Source organism: Mercenaria mercenaria, chromosome 13, assembly GCF_021730395.1.
Source record: "Mercenaria mercenaria strain notata chromosome 13, MADL_Memer_1, whole genome shotgun sequence".
Lineage (NCBI taxonomy): Eukaryota > Metazoa > Mollusca > Bivalvia > Venerida > Veneridae > Mercenaria > Mercenaria mercenaria.
Window position 1 is genome coordinate 12,023,087 of NC_069373.1, and position 13,118 is coordinate 12,036,204.

Sequence of the window (13,118 nt, forward strand, 5' to 3'; positions counted from 1 at the left end):
ATGGACGTTTCCAACGCTCAGTACGTGTTATATTGCTAAAATATAGTTGGCAGTGGCGATGGAGGGGGTTCTGACCCAAAGTGTCTGTGATGTTTATAACAAAATTCTGCATTCACTCATACAGTCCTACTCTTTTGCATAATCAAAAGTATTTTTTTTCCAACTTGTCACCTAATTTGTTTTCATTAAACAATAGTTATTTTGAAATTCTGGACCGTAACTGGGATCACGAGATTACGTTTGAAATTGAATTATAAGAAAAGAAACAAAATCGGGTCCTTCTTGGTTCCAAACTTTGCAGAAACGTAAAATACAGAAAATACGAACTGTTTGTTTAACGTATATGTCCGCCTGATATATATAACTTGTTCACATAAAGATAAAAATGCATTACTGTAAGGGCTATTAATTCACATTGTAATATGACCAATATTTTAGCTATTATTCAGAATTTTAAGTAAACTTTTCTCTTTATTAAGAATGATGAGCTCATAGAAATCAAGTAAAGATTCCATGATAGACATTTACGGTATCAATATTATTAAAGAACGCTCGTCTTTGATCTTCTAGGAATTTGGAAAATTACAACTAATAGCATTTAATAAACATTCATGTTATCATTTTCCAGCATTTAATACTATAGCGTGGTTAATATCCCTGTTGGATCCTTGTCTTAATTTTATATGCCTTCCCTACAGACCGGCGCCCCTCGTTAAGCGTGTTTTGTTGGAAAATAAGTTAATTTGACTCAGCGTATATCATTCCATCTAAAGATATGTTCGCAGATAGAAACAAGCAGACTGGCAGGATTTATACACCAAATATTTGATGAGACATGATAAATCGGAGAGAAATCGGACAGAGTTAGCTTCATTTGATAATGGCGGAACCCTGATGATATTGCCCACAACTAATCAATGTAATATTTTCACAATTTCTTTCAAATGTTCAAGTATGAAAGTGGTCTTAATAATGCCGAGTTTGTGGCATGTACGATGAATTATTTAAAGCTAATGTCATTATATTAAAAACCAAAACAAACAACCAGACAAACAATAAACTAGCGTATAAACCAAACCAAAATAAAAGCAAACCCAGTTTGACTGAGTCTGTTCATGAGAGAAAATGAAATGTGCAACACTCCCGCTAGCACCGTATTAAACGGAAGATTGGAGTCTTAATTTCTCTTTTCAGCTTTTTGCACTGGTCTTGAGTTGCATCTGCAGGTTCTCAAATTTATTCGTTACATAAATTCAGAAATCGGACAAAAAACTGCTTGTGAAGCTTAAAGATGTTTTTCACAATTATTTCTAGCGGACAGAATTTTCTATAACTTTGCATATTTATAGATTGATGTATGACAAGTTAAAATAAAAGATAAAAATGATAGGTACCCGTGCTTCTTTTTTCAATATTCAAAGTTTATCAAGAACACCAAATCGGTATTTTTGTCTGAATAAACAATACATACATGTCATAATAAAACCACTGCAAACAACTATTTACTTAAAATTTCACTTGATGTTACTGTTTATGCATCACAGTTAATGAAACCACTATAACGATGCATAAAATGTCAACATGTAGATATACTGACTCAGAAAAATTACTCTTGACAGATGTCGAAAGTATCTGAAACTGAGAAAAACACGAAGTATTTCTTAATGATATGAAAAATCTAGCGGACAGAATTTTACCAAACTTTATATTATGTAAGCTAGAGCTAAGACAAAAAATTCATAACCAAAAAAATAATATCAACCCGTGCTTGTTTTCAAGAAAAATAAAAAAAAGTATTCACTCTACCCACAAAAGTATTTTTCATTACCCCACCCACCTAACAATTATGAACATTTTTTTGTTCTTGCACAACAAATTGCACACTGTTATCATCAGTTTCATAACCAGTTTTCTTACTCACATGCGGAATAATGCTCCTTTAAGGTCGCATGCCTCTAGGTCAAATACTTTTTGAGATACGTGATACACAAGCTTTCACATGCCATTTACGTATATATATGACCACGTCAAGGGACATAAATCTGTTTTTACTGAGTGAAACCTCAAAAAAAAGCACTGGTGCACAACTTCGCATGCTGAATTTAATTCTTGTGTGGTTTCATGACTCTTGGCGCATATACTTTTGAGGTACATGCGACACTAATGTTTAGACCCTTTATGCACATTTTGACTGCCAAGGACAATAACTCTGGTCTTACTACGTAAAATGCGGGATGAGACACAAAAAGTATAACAACATTTTTAGCAAGTCACATTTAAATTTGAAGGAGGTAGATCTACGTTAAGATTTTCTGGAATTTTATGTGACTTGAGTCGGCTGAATCATTACTGGACGAAATAGTTTATTTTGGCTGTCCAGAATGTATTTGATTCGAGCACTTCCTACGGCTACTCCTCCAATAAAACACCATCACTTTTAAAGGTAAAATATGCACGACTTATATTGTCAGTACATACGATATTTTTTGCGTGAGTGCGTTGCATATCCGACAATTATGCACTTTCGGCGGATAATCCTGAACTTTACAGTGGTTATCGCTTGCTGCGCGATTGAGCTGCGCACAAAATATTGTGATGAACTCCTTTAAATTAAAAAGCTTCATATACTTCTTCGTCAGATCTGGAGTATACCGACATTATGATCACAAAAGTAAATCCGTACTGTAAGCTCGTTCAATATTATTTAGGAGCTCTATCTGCTGACTGCACGACATTCACGCATTTATAAATTGTTCCGATTGTAACCGATTACACGATCTCACTGGTGATGGAATTATATAAATTAATTGTTAAATTTTAGTTTTCTTGTTATTGCAAACCTTTAACCATTAAAATATTTAGATAGTTTTAGAGGAATAACGCAAAAGGTGTGTCTTTTCTTTAGCGAAAATAATTCAAATTTTACAAAAGCGGGTAAGCGGTTGTGATAAGTACCGCCATTTGTTTAATCGAAGTATGATATAAGATAACACGTGTAAATGAAGTAAATGACAAGTCAATAATATCTTGATTTTGTTCCTTAATAATTATGTAACAACTGGGGAAACATCTTCCCCTTAAAGTCAGTGATTAAGTTTAATAACGGTCAAACCGCCCTTTCGGACACAATGAAGCATAAAAATGCCACGCAGAGTATAGACCTTTTTCCCCTTAAATAGAAACTGTGCTAACAATTAAATTATATAACATTTTTGTTGTAAAAGGGAGACTTTAATCAGTACAAATGCGGTAGACAGGTTAAATATGATGTGTAAAGTGTACATGTGTATAAATATAATAAAGTCTTCCCCTTAAATAGAAACTTTATCATATTTATTTCCTAGGTAAACGATGTGACCAATTACCCCAAGGATCTTTCCCACTCGAGCCTGTAAAAAGATATGTTTCTCACTTCTGTTAAATTTTCTTTTTATGAGTCATGCTTCGGACAACCATCAACGCAAATTAGTTCATATGTCATTTATAAACATGTTGGCGTACTTTTCAATAAATGATTATTCCGATGAAATGTATCACTAAGAGGTTATGATATCCAAAGGCAACGACACAAGAGATATGAATTTAATTGTTAGCATTTCATTCTTGGACACAGATGTAAATATGTAAAAGAAACTATAAATGGGTAAATTATATAATATTTTTGCTGTAAAAGGGAGACTTTAATCAGTACAAATACGGTAGACATGTTAAATATAATGTATATGGTCTTATGCTCAATAGGGCAGTTCTTGCAAGTAGGAATAAGTGTTGAATTGTTTGTTAAGGAAGTCCGGTATGTTGTTATTTTGCATGGTGGTATCCTATGCTTCTAAAGGACATTCTAATAATTTTTTATCAACTGTTGATCACAACAGCAATCTATATATGTCTAGTGTCTGCTGTAAACAAGTACTCAGTGTTGTTATTTTAACGTGTGCTTTATGATTATGGAGTCTATTCAACCTTAATATATAACAAACCACGGTGCAAGGGGTCGTGAAGGGTGTTGCACATGTTATTATGATACCTCTCATGAAATGAGTGTGCTGTTATTTTTCATTGTTGCATTCTCTGCTTCCAAATGCTTAGAATTTAGAACAAAAGCAAAATATCCATTAAAGTTATGTACATTATTTTATTTATAAAAGTCCGGTTCGTGAGCCGCGAGCTTGCTAAATGAATGATTACCGACTTCTATCGGCCTGGCGCCTGGCATAGTGGTGGAGTTGGGAGGTAATTGGTTGTCTCATAAGCCAGATTGGCTGGCCCTTTCAATAGGGTTGACACTTACAATAAAGGCAACCATACGGACAGTCAGTTTTGGGTCTTTGTTTACAGTCTTACTGATATTAATTAGACTGTAGACAAATGTTTAAATTGAAAATTTGAAGATAAAACCTATGTGATTTCGATTGAAAATCGTTATTGTTTCAAACAATTTCCATGTCACGTTCAAAACTAGTTAGTCTATCACCATCAATCTAACTGTCTGAAGGTAAAGCACTATGTAAAAGTAACTAATTACCATGTTAATGGTGTTCAAAATATTGAACATTTTAGAATTTAAATCTGTTCGATATTTAATACATTGGATCCGGCAAGTTCTACTGTTACATTTTTAGGCTCTTTGATCGGATTCTGTTGCTATTCGATAATTTATAGTGACCTAAACATCTTTAAATATTCCGAAAACTGATTTACAGTTTTGTTCTAAGGAAAACAGCCGGTGCCAGATTTCTTTCCATTTCTATCATGCTTCTTTTTTTTCGCAGGTACAGACTCCGTATGGACAGAATGGTGGTGGACATATGATGGGATTGCAGGTTCGTATATTCAGCTGGATGTTGTTGTATCTTAGTATATGGTATCCAAGTTGTTTGAACTGAAGGAAGATATGATGGCCAGTTTTTACAATTAAGTAGATGGAAATTGTAGGTAAATAGATTTTATGTAAAGTATTTATTTCATATCCAATAGGCCAGACATGATCTGAATAAACAACATGTACTTCGCATTTAACAGCTGACAAATATTAATGACATTTTTTCCGGAGAATGTCTATAAATTGTTACACATTAGAATGTAACATACAAGCATTTAGGCATCAAGAGGTGAATAATAAAAAACAAAGTTACATATCATTTATAAAACGCACATAAGATATTTTTTGAACAAGCATGTAATATTTACATATTACTGCTTCATTTTCGCACATTAATGATTTCTTTATCTCAGCCATTTTATGTCATTTTGTCAAAAAAGGATATCAAAATATTTTGTATCATGGCATTAAACAATATACAATCGCTCAGATATATATTCAGGCAAATGGAATTCTATGCTTTAATATTCAGACAGACTAGTTAGTAAATTAGTATATTCAGGCAATTGGGAGTGTAACTTTTTTAATCAGGTAGATGTGACTGTAGTTCTGTTTATTCAGGCAGATGGATTTACAGGTTTGTATATTCAGATAGACGAGTTTCTATGTTTGAATTTTAAGATAGATAAAATGATCTTATAATCAGGGAGATTGAATTGTCAGTAGATGAAATTTCGTGTATATTCAGGTAGATTACATGTGAGTACATATATAGGTTTAGATATTAGCACTGAAGTACTAGTAGATGATGTACAGCTTTAAGAGAAATTGTATGTAGACAGGAATGCCTGCGTATATATTTTATCTCGAATGGATTGCATGTTTCTATTACCAGTTAATATCAAATATTCTATTAAGATGCATAAATAAAACTGTTGAAGATATGACATATGTGATTTAAAGAGCCTCAAAACTGACGGGAATTGAAATATATATCAAAGTGTGAATACTACCAATAATTTATCATATCCAATTTAGTATAATTGTACATATTTTCAAAATTCTATATTGCACTGTTCGATATGGGCGGTGGCTTATATCAGATATACTATTTGTTATTGTCATTTGACATTGGCATTGTGAAATGATATTGATGGGTTTGTTGATTCGCGTTTTTGTCTACAGTTTATACGATTAGAAAGAGCTTGACTTTATATAAACAGTACAATGCAGTACTAGATACCAGTGATACTAGATGTTTTCGGAACAACTGCATACTATCAAAGGAAATTTTCCCTGAAATCTTTTGTTTCTTACACATTCCGGCGAATTAAGTCATAGAAATGCAATGACGTTATTCATACGCTTTTAGAAAGCAGTTTACCTAGTTAGATTTTATTTTACGTTATCCGGATAAATGATGTTACGTCATTACTTTCAGTATATTAAAATTAGTTGAACCGCAGCAATTTCTTGTATTTTCTGTAATATGAAGTTTTAACTACTACAATCTCAATTTTGTTTGTCTCTGTCCATTCAAGTTCATTTTTATCCAGGTTTGAAAAACATGACCCTTCAAAGGTATTTCATATTGAAAGAAGGAAAATACCGATATTTGACACTTTACAGTGTATTTTAGTTTCATTGATATCCTTAGAAGTCTGCATAATTGATAATTTTACTAGTATGTACGTTAGCTTTCTAATAAAAGCTTAAAATGTATATGTCGCGGGGCTCGTGTTTGCATGGTAACGCATTTTCTCTCATTTTTAAACAACTATGTATAAAAATAGGGGATTTCGACGGCTTCAGTGCCATTCTGTCATTGACCAACATGGAATATTTGGGTTATATTATTAGCAAAATACCAAGCACTTTACATGATACCCTATTTTTCTTAAAGTTTAAAGTAACCATGGCAACAGTGATGTTTAAAATAGCTTATATCATGCTTTTTGTCATAATTTCTTATAAAAAAAATATTGAATAAGATTATCTTTCAAGTTAATGTAGCTTTAAAACATATTATTTTTAACGTAAGTTATATTTTCGTGTTATTTGCATTTATTCAAAAAAATTTCACAGCTTAAAATACTTACAGCAGTACCCCTCGTCCGGCATTTTTCGTGGAAAAATCGTTCAGCATGCTGTTATTATTCTCATGGATATTGTTGAAATAAACAAAATAAAAAACCGAAGCTGTGTTTCTTAAATAGACCAGTGTCAACGCTTTTGAATTTTACATTTAGATTACTTAGGTCACGGACTTCGTTTCCATGGTAACATCAATTCAATTCAAGAAACCACAATTTTCTACTGAAATTTGAACAATTTTAGATCTTAGTTTTAGTATATTTAACAAAGGAACCTGAAAAATAGGTATTACAAATCAAACTGCTAGTTTTTTTTATTTGAAAATGGCCGTAACAAGTAACCTTTCACCCAACTATATTCCAAATAACATTGGTTACCATCATCCATTTTCTTACATTCAGCATAATATTTCAATATAACTACATGTACATAAAAGAAGCAAAACATTGATTATTATTCAGAGCAAAAGACTCGTAAAAATATTTCAGCAAATATGGTCATTTGAAAATAGTTAAAATAAAGAAAATGCACAGAATAACGTACTTTCAAGATAAAAGCTAAGAATTTTGCGCGGAAACTGACACATAACGTCATGACGTCAGTGACATCATTTTAAGGCAACATTATTTTGAAGCGTTTCTGCGGCAATTGATTAATCATTTCTGCATTATTAAACCATAAAGCATCAGATCGAAGACAGGTTCATGGTTTGTTTAGAGAAGAATGAATATACAAACACATTTAGTTTGTCGTAAACGTCGTCGTAAATCGTCACGTTAGCTTCCGGTTGGACATGCGCACATACAAATATGAAGGTAACCTACCTCCTTAAAGTCAACAAGCGATGATTTTTAGCATTGCCATTTTCAAGAATTTCGAAAATGTTTATTTCAGCAGAAGATATTTTCCTAAGTGAAATTGCTTGAAGTTTTAGACTATACGTCTAAATTTAACACTGACAAAGCAATAATATGAATACTGCTCTCTGAAATATTAAGTGTTTAATTTCGTTTGACATAAATTGTGTACAATTGTGTACAATTACATTTCAAAAATGGTATTCCTATTGCACTGCACTGATAGACTATTTACTTACAACTCCATAAAGGATATCGTATAAATATAGGGGACTTGATAAAAATGCTTTATTATTGAATAAGTAAACAACAGATTCCAACATATTACGACATAGAATAGTTTTGATTTATCTTGTCACTGTATCCGCCGATGGAATTATCCTAGTTTACAATTATTATACCGGCAGATTTATTCCGTGGAACGAGTAATAGGGAATGATAGTTCGCCATTAGAATGTTTGTACCGTAGCTCTTCCAAAAATGTTCGATGTAAACATATTTTATAATTCTTAAAATTAATACTGGTGCATGTTAAACTGTTTATGCTGCCGTGTCCCGGTCGTTGAATTTCTTGCTTAATCAGTGTTGTTAGATATGATTCTAACATTGGTTTGAGTCGTCATTAATACAGCCATACGAGATGTTTTCGATGTGCGAGGTCGTCACAGATTTCAGTATTCGTCCTTTAAAATAACTGAAATTTTGTCCTACAATTTTATAACAACAGTTCACTATAAAGTGAATTGCAATATAAACGGTATAAAAAAACGTTTCGAAAACGATTATGTATATAACTAGATATACGTTAACAGGACTGCTGTGTCACCACTTGCAGTTCGATTACTAGGTCATACGTGTTTACACGTTTTCAAACCAAAATTCCTCTACTTACAAAATGACCTTTCTACTTTTTGATTATGTTTTGTTTTAGCTCACGTTTGTCTTATACAAGACACACTAAAATATGGAACCCTGAGTTTGGGTTACAAAACGCAATCTTTAATGATTACAAACATGATGTTTACGAAAACGAACTGTACAGTCGTTGTACAGTCATTATGATACCTGTTGACAATGAAAGACTAAGTAAACGTTCACAGTATTTATGATATTACTAGTCAAGAACGAAAAGAAACTGAAAGTAAAAATACCATTAGGTAGAGGTGTAGTGGAAGGAGGGGGTTATGTATACATCAAAACTATATCACGAAACACAAAATTCAGGAAATGAAAAAAAAATCAGTGGAGGCTAGGGTTGTTTAATCCCGAATAAAACCAAGGTTTCAATCGTTTGTCTTGAAAAATATTTCCTACAAAGTTTAATGACTCTTGGTCAAACACAGTTTGAGATATGTGTCTCATACCAGGTCCCCTATGCATATGTCTGAATCCTGAAAAGAAACCACACAAAACTGTGTATACTGTATGACATTCCTTATAAAGTTTGCCGACTCTTAGATAATACACTTTTTGAGGTATACGCGACTATGGATGGAGAAAGGCGTGGGGCGGGTGAGGGGGAGGCAGATATTATATGAATTGTAATTTTATATTATTTGAAATCGTGGCAACATCATTTTCAGATGCCGCCATAATATCTCAAAAACACATTTCTCTTATGTAACATTTTTGCTGCAGTAAAACTATAAATACTTTTTTTAAATCATACTTACTTTTCATTTTTATAAAACACACAGCTTAAATACATAAAACAAGTAACACAAAGTCAGTATTTTGAAGATAAGGAAGAAAGAAATATCCAATATATAAATGTTGTAGAAACAACTGTTAACCGAGCGGTTTGATAATCAAATAAAGTCTGTTTTAATTCACATTGTTATAAATGTATACAGCAATACAATATTGATACAAATACGAGATAAATACTTCGCTTGATATCAAAGACATTAAGTGTAATTCCTAACAACATTTTTCTCGGTGATTTTATTAGAATGCTTATGGTATTGCTAAGTAATCCCTTAAACAAATGAGTATTGTGTATTGTTTTATCGCCTGGGACACTGGATGTGTCTGTGATTAAATGTGATCTCAATTTGATTAGTAATATTGTGGAAATGATGTGCGAATGAGGCGCAATCACTCCATTTAATCATGTTTTGGCACTCATGACCCGCAGAAAGATTGACTGCCAATGCTTATACGTATTAGGTTTCTCCTGTCCGCGGACTAAGATAATTTCGAGACTGTTTACGCTCCTGTGACCATATTAGCAGAGGCCAAGATTGAAAATGGCAGACTGTGTTTACTTATGACATTTTTCCCAAGATTTCGAATAGGCGCCTTTCGTGAAAGCTAATTTGCAACTCTTCTTAAAACAGACAACTGACGCCAGAAATGCCATCATTTCACTGTTTAATGTTCTAATGTGAGAATTTATGTTTTCAAAATGTTGATTTTGTTCAAAGTGAGAAGTGAAACATACATATTTGTAGACTGAAGCGTGTTTTAGTGTTTGAACGGTAGTCGGAATTGAATTGGTATTACCAAATTTAATATTTTAAGTCTATTTGTGCAAACAATTGTTCCATCCATATATGTATTTTTTTCTAATAAACAGAAATCGTGAAATGCATTTTTTGACAATAATGCCTCTAAAAAATCTGCAAATATCTTGATTAAGAATGATTGAACAGAAGAATTTCAATGCTCTCCAGAAATATTTCATTGAGTCATTTTAGGCCGTTGTAAGTAGAAGTTCATTTATTTATGACAAGATACAGATATGCAATATATTCATGTACTTTTAAAGTGCATATATAAATATTGCAAATAACCTTCACCGTCAATAAATGTCCATTGCTTCTGGTTAACTATGAATGAATATTTAATTGCGGAGATCAGGTTTGTACTGGTACCGAATCCAGGAACGCTGTTTAGGTCAATTGCCCGCCGTTACATAACTAAAATACTGTTGACATTTTTTTAACAGGTGCATTGTGAATATAGGTGAAACTGTCATTTAGTTAAAAAGCACGAGCTATTCTTAGATTATTTCAACTTGGCCACAGAATGCAATGTTATAAATGCCGATGTTTGAAATTATCTCATGCAACATCCAGATAACGTTGTATTATTAATATCCATTGTATATATTAACTGTTTTAGAAGTTTGAATATTTTTACAGGACCAGATTGGTGGGGGTCAAGATGGCCAATATGCCGTATTGGGAAGTACCAGTCGCCGATAGATATAAAACCAGAACGACTGCTGTTTGATCCTAAATTATCAGGAATTGTATTTGCTAGTGATAAAAAGGTAACAATTTCAGCAGAATCTTCTGGCATGTTTCATCAACATCGCCAAAAACTATATTACTTGTACCATGAATATACTCTAATCAAATGATAAGCAGTGATAAGCATTGACAAAGGTTATTTATTGTACAAAAAGTTTCTGTTGTAAGTCCTTTTTGCGAAAATGACCATGTTTTCTTTTTCAGTGTCAGGAATAATGCTTAACGAATACTGATAGTGATGTTATGATATAGCTAGATAATTTTAATATTGAACCTATGTTTTTGTAATTGTCTTGCCTATAAAACAATTAAAGCAATTTTGTCAAGTTCGTATCATACATGCATCATAGGGCTTAATTAAAAAAAAGTTTAGTTACTTTGTTGGGTTTAACGTCGCACCGACACAGTTATACGTCATATGGCGGCTTTCCAGTTTTGATGGTGGAGGAAGACTCCAGGTGCTCCTCCATGCATTATTTCATCACGGGCTGGCACCTGGGTAGAACCACCGACCTTCCGAAAGCCAGCTGGATGGCTTCCGTATATGAAGAATTTAACGCCCTGAGTGAGGCTCGAACCCACATCGGTGAGGGGCAAGTGATTCGAAGTCAGTGATTTTAACCACTCATGGAGATCTTCCGTTTTGTTATTGTATACACATTGATTTCTGTATACTATAATATTACTGAAAAATTCTGTAAATCTAAAGAGTGCTGGTAAAATGTTAATTAAGGACGAACCTTATATTTTATTAGTATTATTATTTCCTTCCGTTAAGTAGTTGAAAGCGTAACTCTTCATCCACGTCAATGTTTTACCCATTTAAGTACTTTATAAATAGATCATTACGGAAGTATGTGAAAGAGACACTCCGTAAACTTTTAAAACAGCAGATTGACTCTATACATATACGTAATGTACTTCATGCACAAAAAAGTTTCTTCTGTAGTATTTATAATTTGTTCATTTTCTTTCAAAATAAGTTCCGAAATTTCCATTTTAATATGAAATAGACGAACGTAATTGATTACTCTACAGGGTTTGTAATTATAACCAAGGTATTTCATACCAAGAACCAAATTTTCAATTCAATTCAAAGTTTGTTCGCACAATTACCAACATAATTACATAAATCATAAAGTTTATATAATTCATACAATCATATGCATTATGAGGGCAATACAAAAATTAAAGAAGTAAAGTCACGGTCCAAGACCGCAGACTCCCAAAGCGCAACCCACGACATTGTACGCATTGTAGTGCTTCCGACACATCACAAAGGAAAAGCATGACCTATAGACAACGAGAAAAAACTTAGAGGGGAACCACAAAACACCACTGAGGAGCTTAAGCTAGTTTATGGTGCGCACCGAAACTATCTTTTAGTCCTCACTGTGTTCCAAAGTCATAGGACAGTGTAAATAAAAGTTAGTTCCGTTACATAAGCAATGGAAATAGAAGGCATGGCATTTAAACCACGAAAATGCTCTGGTACGTTTATTTAAAAATAAGTTTAAGAACCATAAACGCACGTATCCAATACTTTAGCAGAAGACAGAGCATCAAGAAAAACAACATTAAAATCCTTATGAAACAGATCAAGGCAGCTCAGTTCCGGTGGGATTTAAGAACATTCTGTCATGGAGCCTTCCAACTGATCCAGCCTCTATCCCACTGTAAAAGGGTTAAACACCAAATGTGTGATGTGTTTCAAAGCCATGTTAATATGCTTTTCTAATGAAACTTTCGGCCATTTAAAAAAAATGATTAAAAAAATATCAGAAAGAAAAGTGTTTTAAGTACATTTTTATAATATTTCTATATCTGACTATTTCTTACAAGAACTGTAAGTCACCGTAGCAATGTGCTAATTTTCGCTTTGATCAGAGAGCATATTTACTAATACAAGAGCAACACAATCATCCCAATCAAGAGAAATATATAGGACAAGCTAATCGTTGTTTTTAACAAAGGACAAAGTGATGGTATTATACATTGGTGTATATGAAAAGGACAGTTTCAAAATACTTTAATGGAAAAAATTAACTTAACAAAATAACACCACTATTCAGCCACGTATAATTGGAA

The 13,118-nt window shown here is 32.8% G+C and overlaps 1 protein-coding gene across 3 annotated transcripts in view; it reads left to right on the top strand.

Moving 5' to 3' along the window:
• LOC123530154 (carbonic anhydrase-related protein 10-like) overlaps window positions 1-13,118 on the top strand; it is a 44,853-nt gene that overhangs the window by 14,461 nt on the left and 17,274 nt on the right. For all 3 annotated transcript variants that reach the window (XM_045310874.2, XM_045310876.2, XM_045310875.2), the window contains 2 exons: window positions 4,773-4,823; window positions 10,920-11,050. In XM_045310874.2, coding sequence (XP_045166809.1) covers window positions 4,773-4,823; window positions 10,920-11,050 — 182 coding nt within the window. The remainder of the gene's footprint in view (window positions 1-4,772; window positions 4,824-10,919; window positions 11,051-13,118) is intronic.